This window comes from Myzus persicae, unplaced genomic scaffold, assembly GCF_001856785.1.
Source record: "Myzus persicae strain clone G006 unplaced genomic scaffold, MPER_G0061.0, whole genome shotgun sequence".
Taxonomy (NCBI): domain Eukaryota; kingdom Metazoa; phylum Arthropoda; class Insecta; order Hemiptera; family Aphididae; genus Myzus; species Myzus persicae.
In genome coordinates, this window is record NW_019100468.1 from 1,185,740 (window position 1) to 1,202,545 (window position 16,806).

General features: G+C 28.4%; 4 protein-coding genes across 4 annotated transcripts; 1 reads left to right on the top strand and 3 right to left on the bottom strand.

Moving 5' to 3' along the window:
* The first annotated feature begins 426 nt into the window (after positions 1–426).
* LOC111043127 (neutral alpha-glucosidase AB) lies at positions 427–4,269 on the top strand. The gene has a single exon (XM_022328017.1). The coding sequence runs from the start codon at positions 719–721 to the stop codon at positions 3,440–3,442; it is 2,724 nt and encodes a 907-aa protein (XP_022183709.1). The 5' UTR covers positions 427–718; the 3' UTR covers positions 3,443–4,269.
* Positions 4,270–5,894: 1,625 nt separating this feature from the next.
* Positions 5,895–9,310, bottom strand: LOC111030273 (DDB1- and CUL4-associated factor 12). The gene is made up of 7 exons (XM_022309730.1): positions 9,131–9,310; positions 8,611–9,019; positions 7,307–7,510; positions 6,954–7,250; positions 6,561–6,720; positions 6,263–6,414; positions 5,895–6,203 (listed from the first exon to the last, which is right to left on the bottom strand). The coding sequence occupies exons 2-7, from the start codon at positions 9,016–9,018 to the stop codon at positions 6,042–6,044; spliced, it is 1,383 nt and encodes a 460-aa protein (XP_022165422.1). The 5' UTR covers position 9,019; positions 9,131–9,310; the 3' UTR covers positions 5,895–6,041.
* Positions 9,311–10,766: 1,456 nt separating this feature from the next.
* On the bottom strand, positions 10,767–16,306 carry LOC111033652 (programmed cell death protein 7). Its single transcript, XM_022314547.1, has 7 exons — positions 16,014–16,306; positions 12,041–12,751; positions 11,829–11,972; positions 11,540–11,764; positions 11,314–11,482; positions 11,022–11,235; positions 10,767–10,962 (listed from the first exon to the last, which is right to left on the bottom strand). Exons 2-7 carry the CDS (start codon positions 12,455–12,457, stop codon positions 10,827–10,829), a joined length of 1,305 nt encoding a protein of 434 aa, XP_022170239.1. The 5' UTR covers positions 12,458–12,751; positions 16,014–16,306; the 3' UTR covers positions 10,767–10,826.
* Positions 12,552–16,143, bottom strand: LOC111026672 (tubulin-specific chaperone A). The gene is made up of 2 exons (XM_022304826.1): positions 16,014–16,143; positions 12,552–12,751 (listed from the first exon to the last, which is right to left on the bottom strand). Exons 1-2 carry the CDS (start codon positions 16,141–16,143, stop codon positions 12,552–12,554), a joined length of 330 nt encoding a protein of 109 aa, XP_022160518.1.
* Positions 16,307–16,806: the final 500 nt, after the last annotated feature.

The window sequence follows — 16,806 nt, forward strand, 5'->3', positions numbered from 1 at the left end:
AAAAAAAAAAAAAAAAAAGGTTCGTTTCGCCACTGAAATACTAAATGTGTATAGTTATATTATGTCTATGCTTTATATTGTATCAGGCATATACGATACACCTAAAAAGAACGACTAACCTAACATTAATTTACAGGTATCAGGACAGGACGTGATTGAGTGATTCATTTCACATAAAACACTCATTACTCATTATTTAAAAAACTATTTCTATAACGGATCGTTGTGCAACGAGATGTGACCACGATCCACAAAATTCTATTTTTTTATAGTACCCACTACCTATTTTTGGCTAAGGCATTAAAACAAAATTCAAATTTGTTGCCGGGACATTTTTAGGTTAGGTTTATTGCCGTTGTTTATATGTAAGTTGTTGACGTCCTGCGATGATAAATATTTGATTTGGATAAATGATAATGAAGTCTTTTTACTTTTATAGTCATAATGCCATACAGTGTACGAATTTCAACCGAGTGCCGACCACCGAGATAAGTTTTAAGTGTCAGAGTACTACGATTTCGTTTATTTCGTGAACAATAATTATACTTATTATATAATTATTAATGCCGAATCTAAATACTTGTGAGGTGTATAGAAATTTCAAATCGACTTAAAAACCAAAAACGTTTTTTTGTTTTAAAACAATGTCAATGTGTGTTGTGTTAACTTAAAAGTGTATAGTTTCTATTTAACGCTTTCATTCAAGTTTAAATATAAAATGAGTAGTTTCCTACACGTCATCCTTTTTTTGGTATGTATTATTGGTTCAACTGTCTATTCGGTTGACCGTGGTAATTTTAAAACATGCGAGCAAAGTAACTTTTGTAAGCGTTGCCGCTCCATGAACAAAAACCAAAAAACCGCTTTTGAACTAGTACCAGACAGCGTTATATTGACGGATAAGTACTTCGAAGCCTTGATATCAAATACAAACTATGACGATGTTTCATTACGAATGCGGTTGGATGGTCTCAAGGATAGTACGCTTCGTCTTCGCATCAACAAAGATGGGAATCAAATGTATAACAGGTTTCAACCTGTACATGCTCTTGTATCTGAACCAATAACAGAGTCAATGGTTATGGCTCGAAATGCATCAACTATTGAATTAGAATTGAGTAAAACTATCAAGGTGTATATCACAATAGCCCCATTTAAGTTGGATGTTTATGTTAATGAAGAGTTGACCATAGGGGTGAACCATGATAATCTAATGCAATTTGAGCACTACAGGCCTAAACCAGAATCTATTGCAGACAATGAAATAGGATCGTGGGAAGAATACTTTAAGGAACATCAGGATTCTAAGCCCCGTGGACCTTCTGCAGTTTCAATGGACTTCAAATTATATTCGTCTACTTCTCTGTATGGACTCCCAGAACATGCAGACAGTTTAGCTCTCAAAGGTACCAGTGGTAATGATCCATATCGATTTTATAATTTGGATGTATTTGAGTATGAATTGTACAACGGAATGGGATTATATGGAGCTGTTCCATTTTTAATGGGACATGGTAAAAAGAACAGTGTTGGAGTGTTTTGGTTGAATGCTGCTGAAACATGGGTAGATATTGCAGGTGTAAAAGGAAACACAGAGCACACGTCAGTTGTGGAATCAATAGTTAATTTAGTTTCAGGATCGTCTACCGAAAAAGACATTCCCAGTGCTCATTTTATGTCTGAATGTGGTATTATTGATTTTTTCATTATGTTGGGTCCTAAACCTCTAGACGTAACTAGACAATATTCTTCACTAACAGGAACAACTCCATTACCTCCGCTATTTTCATTGGCTTACCATCAGTGTCGATGGAATTACAATGACCAAAAAGATGTCCATGATGTAGATACAAATTTTGATGTCAATGACATACCTATGGATGTCATGTGGTTAGACATTGAGTATACAGATAGTAAAAAATATTTTACCTGGGATCCAGTTAAATTCTCTGAACCTTTAGAAATGGTAAATAATTTAACTAGCAAAGGAAGAAAATTGGTCACTATTATTGATCCACACATCAAACGCGATTCCAACTACTTTCTACACAATGATGCAATCAATAATGATTTATATGTAAAGAATAAAGATGGTGACGTGTATGAAGGTTGGTGTTGGCCAGGATCTTCTAGTTACTTGGATTTCATGAACCCTAAAGTACAAGAGTACTATGCTTCTCGTTATTCTATTGATAATTTTGTCGGTCCTACCGAGGACATTTTTATATGGAATGATATGAATGAACCTTCTGTTTTCAATGGACCAGAAGTTACAATGCCAAAGGATTGTATTCATCATGGTGGTTATGAACACAGAGACATACATAACATTTACGGACTATTACAGGTCATGAGCACATATGATGGTCTACTGAAACGATCAAATGGTAAAAAAAGACCATTCATTTTGACACGATCTCATTTTGCTGGTACACAACGTTTTGCTGCTGTGTGGACTGGTGATAATATGGCTGATTGGAGTCATTTAAAAATATCTTTACCAATGTGTCTCTCATTGGCAATTTCGGGAATATCATTTTGCGGTGCAGATGTGGGCGGATTCTTCAATAATCCCGATAAAGAATTACTGATCCGATGGTACCAAACTGGTGCCTTTTTGCCTTTTTTCAGAAGTCATGCTCACATAGATACAAAACGTCGAGAACCTTGGTTATTTGATGAACAAACTACATTTTTGATACGTGATGCCATCAGAACAAGATATACATTGTTACCACTGTGGTACTCATTATTTAAAAACCATGAATTAACCGGGGCACCTGTTATACGGCCATTATTTTTTGAGTTTCCTCATGAAGAACAACTGAACAACATTGACAATGAATTTATGGTTGGTGATATCTTGTTGGTATGTCCTGTATTAGATCAAAATGTTCAAGAGCTAACTTGTTATTTCCCCGGTCACGAAGAAATTTGGTATGATCGAGATACTTACCAACCCATCAAAACTAACGGGCTGATGAAAATACAAGCACCAATCAACAAGGTGCCTGTGTATCAACGAGGTGGTACAATAGTTCCTACTAAGCAACGTGTTCGCAGATCATCTGTCTTAATGAAGGACGACCCATACACTTTAATTGTGGCAATTGATCTGAAAGCTATAGCTAAGGGATCATTGTATATTGATGACGAGGAAAGTTTTGAATACAGGAATGGACACTTTATCTACGTTGAATATGAATACATTAACAATCAATTGATCTCAAAATGTTTACACTGTGAAGATTTCAATACTAAATCGTGGGTGGAAAAAGTCATGATTGTTGGTATTCCCAATGTATTCACCAAAGCCAGTATACAGGTCAATGGTGGTAGCTTGTCAGAATTAACTGTTTTATACAATACTCATAATCAAGTATTAACAGTGCGAAAACCTGCTGTCGGAATAGCTCAAAATTGGACAATTTCTCTACTTTAATAATACATTTAAATTGTGATGGAATATTGTAATTAAAAAATTGTATTTTAATCAATATTAATTAATAAGTATTTATTTTATGTAGTGAAAATAGCAAAGTTTAAATTTTAGATGTTTTTTTGATAAATAATAGTATAGGTACTTATTAGAAATATGTCACATTTATGGCTGTTTATGTGTCGACTTAAAATTGACCGACCAGTTTATCAACAAATTATTAATAATTATTAAATGAGTATCAAATAGTAGTGTTTTGTTTATTTTTTTAATGTCCAATTTTATACAAATTATCTATCATCCGTCCCATTAGTGCAGAGAATAAACTTTAATCTACAAACATCATATAAAATTATGTCCATCTTGGAATTTCATTATTTTCTTGCAATCAAAATGTTAATGTGATTAATCTTGTTATACAATTAGCAATTTATTTTTGTTTATTTTTAAGGCAATTAATAATATGCATATATTAATATTATACTATGTTTGTTGATTCAATTTTTTATTATTTAGTTGTATAAGATTGGGTGGATAACCAGTACTGCAGTGCATGCTTGTTTGTCAAGAATGTTGTCCTGACTGCCTCCAAATCAGGTTATGTGTTTGTTCTAGACTAGGGATCATACATAGGAACACAAAGTTTTTGAGTGACTGATGTAAAATAGTGTTTAGTGAGCGTTACTTCCCATACATTTTTTTTTATTACAAAGTCCAGATGTTATATTTATTAATAATTAAATTGTACAATTTACTAGGTACCTCAAACTCATAAGCTTTGTTTGTTAAATGTACAATATACTAGCTATACAAATATTGCTACTGAATAACTATTATGCATTTTTTAACAATTTCTATTCAAATTTGTTTGGTTTGCGATAAATTTGGATCCAAATTCACAAAAGTAGCATGAAAATTACACTTTTGGTAAAGTCAGCAACACTATTGCCAAATATGCGTTAATTTATATGATGTTCAATATACTCAGTCTCACATAAAATACATCTAGATACAATCATAAAAATCTGATAGATTATCATTATTAACTAAGGTCAATACTGAGAAGAATGTGTTCGCGATAGAAATAGCTAAAAATTGTCATTATGTTTTAAGAATTATAATAAACAGAGTTTTAAAGCTACAAAATGATTTATATACTTTTGTTGCTGTGAAAATTAAAACTTCAAAAGTTCAAACGCTTATAAAAAACAGTGCCAATAAATATTTTCAAAATTTTTTAATTTTCCTATAAGAACAACTATGACATTATACATTGTTTAAAATTTTCTTGCTTTTTGATCAAGACAAAATATATTCCTTAATTGTATTGAAAAAAATTTCATATATTTATAAATAACTTAAAATAAGTCGTAATATTTTACTTTGGAGACTATTATAATTTAAGTAATAGCAGAATGTTTCAAGTTTCTATGATCAGTATTTTATGAACTACAAAAAACATCTAAAATTGATGAGGAAAAACTACTCATTCACATCTGAATATCCAATTTTTTTCAAAAAAAGAAAACTTGACTTTATCATTACAATAGGTTTTTAGTTACAAATAAAAAAATTATAAAGAATGTTTATTTAATATTCAAGCCTTTTTTTCAGAAACAACCAAACTAAAAAAGTTTTCACTGCCCTATTTCAATCAATAGGTTGAACATTGGGGAGGCTGAACTCTAAAAGTAATAGTTTTGGCATAAAACATTACTTCTTGGCTGATATTTTGTTTTAATTATCTAGTAATTTTGAGTATGTGACTATCATGTACAGAACTTGTGTCATCAAATAAAGTGTAGGTTATTTATGCATTTGGCAGAAAAGTGTCTAATTCATGAAACAGCAATCATATTTGCCGAATTCATGAACTCAGTGTTACTCGTTTTATAAATTAATATAATATAATTCTTCATATAAAAAAACCAATATTTTCTAAATATTTTAACACATAAATAAATCACGCGTGTATAAAAAAAATGAAAACATTCTATTTATATAATTTAAATTAATTAACCATTTCTACGAATTTTATTTGATGAATTAAGGTATAAATAATTACTTTAATAATGAATATTGTTTTCTATTTCTATGATTGTTAATTATAATTTGAAATATTATTAAAAACCAAACCAAATGAAAAAAAGAAATATAGTAGTTCATTATTTTAATACAAGACGAATGAATGTTTCTTTAATTATAGTATTCATTCAATTGCTACACATTGAAACTTATTTAATTATTTTTACATTAATTGTAAAATTGAAGATGTTAATTTCAATAAAACTATTGGATAAAAACACTCATTCCAGTCAAGTATAGTCTTAGTTCTTACTCCTAGAACATGATAAACTTTATCAAAGTTCATTATTTCATGTTCAAACTTCAAAACCAATAAGATAAAATATTGATTTTAACATAGCACAATTAATTTGCTAGCACAACAAAATAGTTCAATATTTTGTACATAGTTTTTAATGACCCAAGGAATGCCAATCACAAAATACTGAAATATTTTATCCATTGTTGGAAGAAATATTTTATGTAGTATGATATTACTACAAATAATATTTAAACAAATACATTGTATTAATAAATATTACTGCCATAAGCCTGCATAATTGCCACATAAATTAGCTGGTAACGGTCCACCAGCAGAAAATAATCGTGTTCCTGAATAATCATAGCAATGTGTATAAATTGCAGGTGTATATTTCACTTGTTGAAATCCTTGGTCCACCATGAAATCTTCGTCAGGATACTGATAACAAATTTTATAAATGTATAAACTACAATTGAATTTCAAATGATAATACTTACAACATAACCTCTACTTGTTTTTAACACAACTGCTCTACTGGAGTTAATACTAGATTCTAAGTACTTTCCTGCCCGTATATCATAAAACATTATTACACCAACACCTGTTCCAATTGTAATTACATTATCTTGAAAACTTAAAGACCTAATTCCTGCAACACAACAAATTAATAACTAAATTAGAATGGATTTATTTGAATTTTGATAGTCGAGTGACGAGGGAGGATGCACAGAACTGGACAATTCTCTCATGGAACAGAGTATAGAACAAATTTAAAAACTTGATAAATATACAAACCACATCCACTATATCTTGCAGGAATTTTTTTTATGGTATGTAATGTTCTTGAATCAAGTAACAGTGTATATGAACGGCATCCAACAGCATATAAACTACTATCATTTTTCATTGCCATACAGACATTGTCCTGACAAGAGGATAATCTTCTTGAAAATCTCTGAAAGTGAAATGGGAATTATAAGTTAAAAAATAAAAAAAAATTGTATAAATGTATTTGTGAACATTTTATTTGTGGGCAGGAAACGGAAGTTCATTTTCATACTATAAAATGTATATTTAGATTACTTAACTAACTACTAAATAAAGTAATCAATACTATTTATGTCTCTTAATAGATTAAAAATAAATAAATTGTTTTTAAAAATTCATAATATTATAAATTGCAATTACTTGTTTAAAACGTTCAACATCCCAAACATGAACATATCCATTTAATGACAATGTAACCATTTCTTTTAAACTCTTATTAAATGTGATTGCTCGGACTTTTTGTGCTGTCTTACAACTTCTTATAACTGCAGGACTAAGAAATTGAGTAACTGGTTGTATAAGGTCGCCATCAGAATCATACTTTTCTTGATATTTATCTTGAACTTGCCATAGAGCAAGCTTGGTATCCCGTGATCCACTAACAAAAAACTCATCATCCAACCATTCAATATCAAATATCCAATCTTTGTGAGCACCCTAATAAAATAATAACATAAAATAACAGTTGAGTGTTTTTTTTAAATGTTATTCACCTCAGCTAGAACAATTGGATCTAATGTTGGCAATCTATACACTGCAATTTCATTAGAATTATATGCTCCTGTTGCCAGTAATGTTCTGGATGGATTAATTTTTAACGAATGAATACCACTTTGTTGATCAGCTGCTTCATCTACACGTCCTTTTATCGATGGTATTTGGTCCAGTTCGTGAGATTTTACGTTATATACCATTAACTATTCATAATAGTAAAATAAATGTGAGATATAATAAGTCTGTAGCTTATGAATAATACAACTCATTATTTGTTGAGTATAATTAAAGTTAGACAATATAAATAAAATATGTTTTTTTTTATGTTCCACAGTTTTAATTTAATACTGAATATATTGGGTATTTATTTTCTAATTGTATGGTCTATGATCATATTATAAAATTAATTTTATTAGATACTGGTTTATTATTGTCCTATAACAATAATAATAACTAACACCTTCTATACCTCCTTCGGCACCCTGTGATATATTTTTTTTATTTTTGTTAAATACCTACTCACAAAAATTATAAATAAGTGATATTAATAGTAATATTATCTAGTATATATACCCTAAAGGGGAAACTTTTCAGTTTTACCAGACACCTTTTTTTATTTGAATTAACATATGTAGTTAAGCATGCTGAAAATGATGGTGAAGCCAGAATTTGGCAGTCGGATTTAGTTTTAAAATTATAACTAATTGAAGTGTATAGTATTTTCATAACACCCAGCATGCTCACTCACTTGAAAAATTAAAACCGAAGATGTCCCTCGACTTGTTAGGTAAAACCACCTTGGGTGGATCTTGGACTTAAAATAGCTACCTACCTATATGTTAAAACTCAGTCTGTTCGCCAAATTTTGACTGCAGAATTGTTTTTAGCATGTTTAACTAAAAAAAATTGTAAAAAAAATGGTGTCCCATAAAACAGAAGTATATTTTTATTGAATTAGTCATCGATTATATGGGTGACAGGAATTCACAAGCCCGGGCGTGGCTATTACAAACCCGTACTTTTTCTAATTTTAACTTTTAAAAGTTCATTTCACCATACTAAAGAAAAAACTTAATATTTTATCATTAAAAAATCTATTCAAGTGGTTTTTTTACAAAATAATATTGTAAGTATTATTAAGTATAAATGTATACATGTATTTTATACACCAAATAGTAATATTAGTATTATTATAATTATTATTAAAATTATACTTAGGTATTAGTTATCCTCAGAGTATAATTTCTAAATGGCAAAAATATAAGAATGTTAGAAATGTTAGGATTATATTCAGTGTACTTACTTTATTACATTTTGTACCAAAGACAATTTGTTTACTACTAAGCCATTGTGAACAAAAAACTTTATTCATTGTTTTTAATGGTATAGACCGTTCTTTAAATAAGTCATGTGTAAGAATATGCCTTGTACCATGATTTTGATTTACTGAACGATACTCTCGCATTCCATATTCTCGGTTTCTTATATAATCAACAAAATTATATGAAGAGTTTAGCATGGTACATAATGACATTGTGCTCTCTTCTTCTTCCTCCGAGTCTTCGTAGCAAACAAAATCTTCCGGTTTATCTGACTTTCTGGACCGTTCCATTCTAGCCATACGTAACTGTAAGCTACGTTCATCAAGTCTGGATTGGTATGCACAAGGTGGCCGTGAACCAAAGACTGGCACACGCCTTGTTTGTGCCATCCTAAAAAAATAACAATGACACTAAATACCATTTTCTATTTGTAAAAAACGAGATATGAGTAAAATCCCGATGAGTATAAAAACAATCAAAATATATATTACAAAAATTTACCTTAAGTCCGGTGTAAGCTAGTTATGATATTGCAACATCCCAAATCAATCAGAACAAGGAATGTTGAATGTAACATGGGAATTTATGTACAAAATATACATATTAAACAGAAATTATATTACAAATATATTAACAAAATTGGTAAAATCAGTAAAATTACAAATAATAAGATAATTAATAAATATTTTTTAAATTGAAAACAAAAAGATAAAATATTAGTGTGATGATAAGTAGGTCACAATTGTACCAACATTGTACAATACTTTTATTATTGTAATTTTACTGCAACTGAAAACCAGTGTTGAAGATAAACTGATAAACACATTTTACAAAATAAAAATGTTTAGATTACAGATTGCAATCACGATATAGAAATATTCATGTTGCCTTATTGCACGAGGACGTAAGGTATAATTATAATAAGTAATAACGAGAGAATTAGCAATAAAAGGCCCTCATTATAAGAGAAGGGGTCAGTTCGGCCCCGTGTTAATTATATTCAACTATTCAAGACGTCCAAAATCATATGTTTGGCAGTTGTCCGATGATATTCGAAAAGAAATTGTAATCAAATTATAAAATGAATGAATGAATCATTAGATCATATTAATATATTAGAGGAAAAAATAATACGATCTATTCACAGTTCATTAGAATCTTGGGAGTATACTATAATAATTGAGACTTGAAACTTATTGTCTTCATGTTCAAGTTTGAATTGCACTGCGTCAACACAAATCAATGCTATGTACTCAGTTCATCCGTATAGGCTCACCGTTAATTAATGCATTATTATTTTTAAAACATATGTATTAATGTATCATTATATTATTTCGGGACTACATATACCTTGAAAATTAAATTACTGATGTATTTGCCAATTATCAATATAGAACTATAGAAGCCATTAAGCCAGCAAAATATATAAACATTTTTTTTGTTTACACACTCGATTTTTCGATATACATAACTAATTTTATCATTCATCCATATTTTATAATTTGTACGTCTTTCTATAGTGCGGTAAATAACATGCATTTTTATAATACTAACGTATTTTTCATATTTAGTGAAATTAATTCCGGTCTATGGTTGAACCTTCTTAGTGAAAAATGTACTGTGTGGATGAGTTCATGATATATCTACATAGCTTATAGTTATATTAAATATAAATACTATGAAAATGTATTGCATTAACTCATATTTTTTTAATTACAATGTACTAATATGTATACTATCTACTATTCTACATTTATATTTATATGTATTTTTTATCATGTAGCTATTATATTGTGTTACATATGTTTATATTTTTTATTATTTACTACAGGATTATTAAGCAGATATTTTTAAAAAAAATTGATGTATTCAAATAAAAACTCTAAAGAGTAATTTATGAGTAATTAATTTTACACAAAGACAAATACATACAAAGGTTAATAGTCCTTAAAAATGGTTTTACAAACATTTTAAAGATAGAAGTTACAATTGAAGTATATTTAAGATTTCAGAATCCAAAATCAGAATTTGAATTCATATATAATTTTAAAAAGTTAGGGGTTAATAAACTTGGAAAAACACCATACAAAATGGGATAGTCAAATTGTACTAAATACTAAAGAAAATACACAACAGATGATAAAAAATAATTCTTTTTTAAAAATTAATAAGTGTGCATTATTTATTACAATTATTATTACAATACATTAGGGTTATTGGAATATTTAGCCCAATCAGTATTACAAGGTACTACAGGTAAAATCCAACCCAAAGGAATACTGCTAGATTCTGATATTTCATTTTCATCGACAACATATTTATCCCAGCCTCTCCTATAATAAATGAATAAATTATTATTTAAATATTATTTGATACCAAATATTGATAATACCGTATTTCGAGGAATGTATAGTTATCAAACACCATTTCATGGGAACTAAAATTTGGCCCAAACAGTATATGATCCCATTCTGCAAACTTTTTTTGAATTTCAATTTCCCGTCTTTCGTGTTTTTTTGCTTCAGCTTCAGTAAGCATATTTTTCAATTCTTCTTCTTCTTTATTGTAGTCTGTTAGTTTCTGCTGCCAAAGTATTTTTAGTTTTTCTATAACAAATAATATTAAATTTAATTAATTAAGCATAATAATAATATCAATTTATTTATTCATTTTAAATAATATACTTAGGGAATTTTCAAAAAGTGGATTTTTTCTTTGGTTCACACAGTTTAAAAGTCTAGATTTTCTTAATTTTTCTAAATTATCCAACAATGATATCTGATCTTTAGCATCTTCAATTTTTTCTCTAACCCTTTTCAAGACAATGTTGGCTTCTGTTTTAGTTTCGTTAACCTATTTATGAAATAACAACTTGTTATAAATATTAAATAAACAATTGAAAAATCTTACTCTTTTTTCTTTTAATATATTTTCTTTTAATGTATTTTGCCAAGCATCAATCTTTCTGTTTATTTCTCTTATTTCATCTTTTTGTTGAGATTTAATTATTTTTAGGTTAGATTTAAATCTCTTTAATCTATTCCTTTTTTTCTTTCTTTTGGCTAATTGAAATTTTAATTCAGACATTGAGTCAGTATCAAGATGTAACTTTTTTATTATGGTATCCAAGCAGTTCTACACAAGAAGGAACACAGAAATTAATTTTATTTTTTATCATTATCATCTATATATCATTTACTTTATCCAAGATTAAATCAGAACATGCTTTTTTCCATTCAGCTTCCGTCATAGTTGATACATTCTGCTCCATAAATATTTTTTTTTTACCCATGATTTCTAATAAATGTTTACATTCTTTGACATTATTGCTGATTTGGTTAATCTAAAAATAAGTTTAAATTAATAATTATTAAGTATAAAACAAATGCAAAAGTTTTTATTGGAATTTACCTCTACTACATTTGTTGATTTCACGTTCTTAATTGTAAAATCTTTTTCTTTGCCGGCTAACCACTTTTCGATCCAAATACTAGTTGCGTCTTTTAAAGCTTTTGGTATAGGGCATACATATTTAAGAATGTATTCTTCATCAATATTGTCCGGAAGAGACGAAAATAAATTGCTTATATTCTGATTAGATGGTACATATTGGTCTTGATAGTATTGATTACTAATATTGCTACCATAAGGCATACAATAGTTTTGTGCTGGCTGATTACACGGAGATAGATGTGGGTGAACAAAATCTAAATTATACATTGATTGAATGGGTGGAGGCGTAGTAAAAGGAGGTGGAGGACATGTTAACCAGAAATTGTTAGCATTCGCCTCAGAATATATGTTACTATGAATATTTTGTTCAGACATTTTAATATAATAAAAAAGTTTTAATAATAATTTTAATAAAGGAAAAAAATGTTAGTGTTTTAAATGTATAAAAATGTTAAATTAAAGAAATTGATTAATTAATTTCTTTTTCAGCTTCAGCTAAAAACTTTTGAGCGTTTAAATAATCTTGTTCTTCTTTTAGTTCTTCACAATCAGCTATAACACTCTTCAAATCTTCAAATGCAGCTTTTAATCTTCTTTGAGTGTCTGGGATCATCATCTGTGACTCCCTAAGTACTTCTTCTTGCTTCTTAAAAGTATTCTCATCAATTCCTATAAAAATAAAGTTATATATTTAACAGCCTTCACTTTGTTATATTATAAAAAAAAAATGACTTATAATCATTGAACATTCACTTAGTTAACCATACAAATCATTGAATTTAAAATATGTAGTTACATGTTTCGCATTTCTTAAGAGGAAAATAATTTGAACAGTATTTTAACAAGCTCTGTTACTAAATAGTATGGCTCCAATATATAAGTTAAAACTTATAAAGATTTCTTCTAATTTTATAAATGAATTCTAATTTACAATGTTTACAATATTATAAGTAATATAAATATTTTCAAACAAACAGATAATGATGTTTGAATTTATTATTAATAAAAATTCCAAGGATACTATGGTGAATAATTTATATATTATAGCTGTTGTTATAAAGCAATCAGAAAATGTTTATTCTCATATTTTCCCATCACAAAACATTCCAACATCAATACTTTATATAAATTAATAATTACTGATTACCAACACCATGGGAAAATAAGAAGAACATCTTTTTTTGACATGAGTTATATAGTAATATTAAATAATTCTTTTCACTGGAAAATCAGTCACTCACATCTCAATATTTCATTTCACTATTTCAGAATTGTAATTACTGATTTGTTATTTGTATTACTGTTTTATAATTGGGTTGTCAAAATAAACTTATAAATTATAATGACACAGTATAGATAAGGATCAGAAATCGGTGAAATTCTACGGCCCCATAATATCATAGATTTTAAACTTTGTGTCTATGCACGATACTGAAAAAGCTATCCACCAATTCCACCAACACAACAAAACTCCTCACCGGTAGCGCTGCCTCCAATCAACGAGAGGACTGGTCGACTGGACAATGATAGAAATATAGAATAATCATAAACCTGGTAAGTACATTGTTTATTCTATGCTATCATAATTCATAGACCTAAGTCCTAAAGGTGGATTCTACCTCCGACCACGTCTTGTCGTGTAGTGTTCCGTATATTTAATGCATAGGTATCAAAATGCTGGTCACACGTTACTTACAAGTTGAATATAATCAACTCTACACAGCACATATGAATGTATGATCATAATAAATAAAGTTTTTTGGGTATGTTATCGTTTTGGCTACCACACGACGTGTTTACGAAAACTGTTAGATGACGTCGGCCGCGCGGCGTTATAATCAGAAACTTCAGTGTATTTGTAGCGCATGTGACGTCACGTCAGCGTCATGCGCATAGAATCTGCGTGATCATACCTTATGATTATTTCTATCATGGACAGTTTTGAACATAAGGTAGTTGATGGCTGATAAACAATTTGGCCGAACCTTGCATATGCGTATGGCGATCCATCAATCCGAAAGGATTTCGAATATAATTACAAACCATCGAGATAGATTAACAATAGATCTCGATGTTTAAAACAATTTATTGAACAAATTCTACTTTTTTTCCCTGATTAAAAAAAATTACCTCTCGGGAAATTAACTATTATTATGATTTTTTTTATAGACCGAGTGGTACATTATATTCCCTATGTATACTTTTTAAATTCTTTAACATGAAAAATCAATTTTTTAATTAAAAAATGGTATACTGGTTCGTTATAGTCCAAGGCGAGTGAAAACTTTAGAGCCCCGCCATCCATAAACCAATAAATACATCATATAAATATAAGATAATGAGTTTATTTATTGATATTATAATGTTTATAATTCGGCGGAAAATACGTACCATTACTTTTAAGTACCTACTTAATAATCAATAATACCTAAAATAACTCGATACACGGATCCAACATCACAGTACGTATTTGTTCTATTTACGTGGCGATCAAAACTAAACAATAGTAATCCTGTTGGACACCATCTAAAAAGATACAGCAGAATTTCGGGAACAACAGAAACCATAATTTTTAACATTATAAACATTTTTATACATTTTGTAATTTATCATTGTTTTAAAAGTATTATTCCATTTTCAATTTTAATTTTTTAAATATATCGACATACCTATCATTGAATTATTAGATTAATATCCATAAATAAACTCATTATTTTGTATTTGTACGATGTATTTATTGTTAAATGGATGGCGGGGCTATAAAAAACCAGTACCAAAAATTATCCACATGTTATGCCTCTGTTGAGCAGCATAAACACAATAAATTATTATTATAGATGAAAACCTAAAAATCTGCTCTCTACTTACTAACAACTGTTGCCCATTATAACACATGTAAAAATATATCTCAAATTTATAAAAGTTGAAAAAACGTAGAAAAACTAAATTTAAAAAAAAAGGTCAAGAAATAAATTAATGTAGGTACCTAGTAACAATATGAGAACCTAATAAAAGAAAAATGTTTGATTGTTCTATTTTAGTCAAAATGAAAAATGATTATGGATCAAAAAGTTAATAACCTATAATAATTAAAATCTTATTTAATGAGTTTTGATAGTATCTAATAAACATTAAAGAAACGTGTAAACATAATTAAGAACACTATTAAGAATAGTAAAAATTGTAATAATTAAGGATAAATAGGGTTTGAAATTGAATGCCCTAAAAGGAGGACTCAGACAAAATAGGTACATATAAAAACATAATTAATTTGTTTGGACATCATATTATTATGAATGTAAAATTATGATTTGAATGAAAAATATTCCAGATAAACCTCTAAATATCCTTTTAATTTTATAAATATTAATGAGAAATTAAAATCTTAAATAAATACCTAACAACTCACTGGTGCTGTAACATAACCTAAAACATTTAGGACCTACCTTAGATTTTCCACTCGTTAAACAAATTTCTTTAAATCAATACCATTTCAATGTTCAGTTACCTACTTTTTAAGTCAGAAATAGTGTTTGGATTAAGAATGTAGGCAGATCTAGTGGGTAAATAACTGAATTATGCAGAATCATTTAATTTTATTTGTCTTGCAATTTTAATCTTGAAATGTTTTGAAAAATAAAAATAATTTATCAATGTATACACTGTACACGATTAACTTATTGTTTGATACCTAATACCAATTTTAAGATTTCCTAAAAATTATAGATTATCACCTGGTTTGTTATAAATCATACATTTTATAAAAATATTTATGAATAGTTAATTAGTTATTATTTTTCATACAGTTCATGAGTTCAATACACACATTATATTATAATGTAGTTCCATAAAATATAAATAGGTACTAAGTATTCAATGGCACTAAGGTTGGAATTAAATAAAAATAGAAAATAATGGTAATTTAACTCACCAGCCTTTTTCAATTTCTCAACCTTTTCCTGTTGTTGTTCTGTTTCTAGTATATACATAAGTTTCTCTTTTGTTAATCTTTTCACTACTCCGGTTTTGATCTTTAGTGTCTTAATACGAGGATCAGCCATTACTGTCTTTTCCGTAAAGATATTATAAAATAAACGAGAAAGTATTACCTTTGATGTTACACTTACGACTGGTAAAAGCAACACAAAAAAATTGACAAAAGGATTATTTAATTGTATGTTTACTATGCAAGGAAATAATAATCGAGAAATGTAATGTAACAAGTAACAACTCCAAACTAAAAATGTATTAGCTATAGGTTGTTTAGTTGTTATGGAAATTTGACTTTCGAATTTTTATAACCTAAAAACTTAACGTAATTTATGAATTACTTTTTGTACAAATCATGGCTCATGTAAACAAAAAGTGTCTATAAAAGTATCCTTATCGATAGCCATGGACGATAGATACGTATTGTCACAGTGTTGTATCTATAAACCTTGGGTGTCAAACATAAATTGAGTAATGGTGTACTCGATAGTGTTAAACTGTTAAAATGTTTTTGTTATTATTCTCATTTATTTTCATTATCTATATTATGATTATCATACTATATAGCCAACAGCCGTGCCGCCATGCTGAACTGTTAACAAATAAAATGTCAAAGTGATTTATTAAATTTATATCAAAAAAGGCGTATAAAAAATTAAAAAACAGAAGTGTATGATATTCCAAATTGCTATAAATATTAAATTGACGTCTCAAAATCAAAATATTTTCGAGTT

What these genes read in the sequence shown, in the direction of transcription:
- LOC111043127 (XM_022328017.1), top strand. Translation starts at nt 719, where the DNA reads ATGAGTAGTTTCCTACACGTCATCCTTTTTTTGGTATGTATTATTGGT.
- LOC111030273 (XM_022309730.1), bottom strand. Translation starts at nt 9,018, where the DNA reads ATGGCACAAACAAGGCGTGTGCCAGTCTTTGGTTCACGGCCACCTTGT. An exon ending in TTGGTACAAAATGTAATAAA is followed by an intron (nt 7,511 to 8,610) that starts GTAAGTACACTG and finishes TATTATGAATAG; the next exon opens with TTAATGGTATATAACGTAAA. An exon ending in ATCCAATTGTTCTAGCTGAG is followed by an intron (nt 7,251 to 7,306) that starts GTGAATAACATT and finishes TTATTTTATTAG; the next exon opens with GGTGCTCACAAAGATTGGAT.
- LOC111033652 (XM_022314547.1), bottom strand. Translation starts at nt 12,457, where the DNA reads ATGTCTGAACAAAATATTCATAGTAACATATATTCTGAGGCGAATGCT. An exon ending in AATCAACAAATGTAGTAGAG is followed by an intron (nt 11,973 to 12,040) that starts GTAAATTCCAAT and finishes ACTTATTTTTAG; the next exon opens with ATTAACCAAATCAGCAATAA. An exon ending in TATACATTCCTCGAAATACG is followed by an intron (nt 10,963 to 11,021) that starts GTATTATCAATA and finishes CATTTATTATAG; the next exon opens with GAGAGGCTGGGATAAATATG.
- LOC111026672 (XM_022304826.1), bottom strand. Translation starts at nt 16,143, where the DNA reads ATGGCTGATCCTCGTATTAAGACACTAAAGATCAAAACCGGAGTAGTG. An exon ending in TGAGAAATTGAAAAAGGCTG is followed by an intron (nt 12,752 to 16,013) that starts GTGAGTTAAATT and finishes TTATTTTTATAG; the next exon opens with GAATTGATGAGAATACTTTT.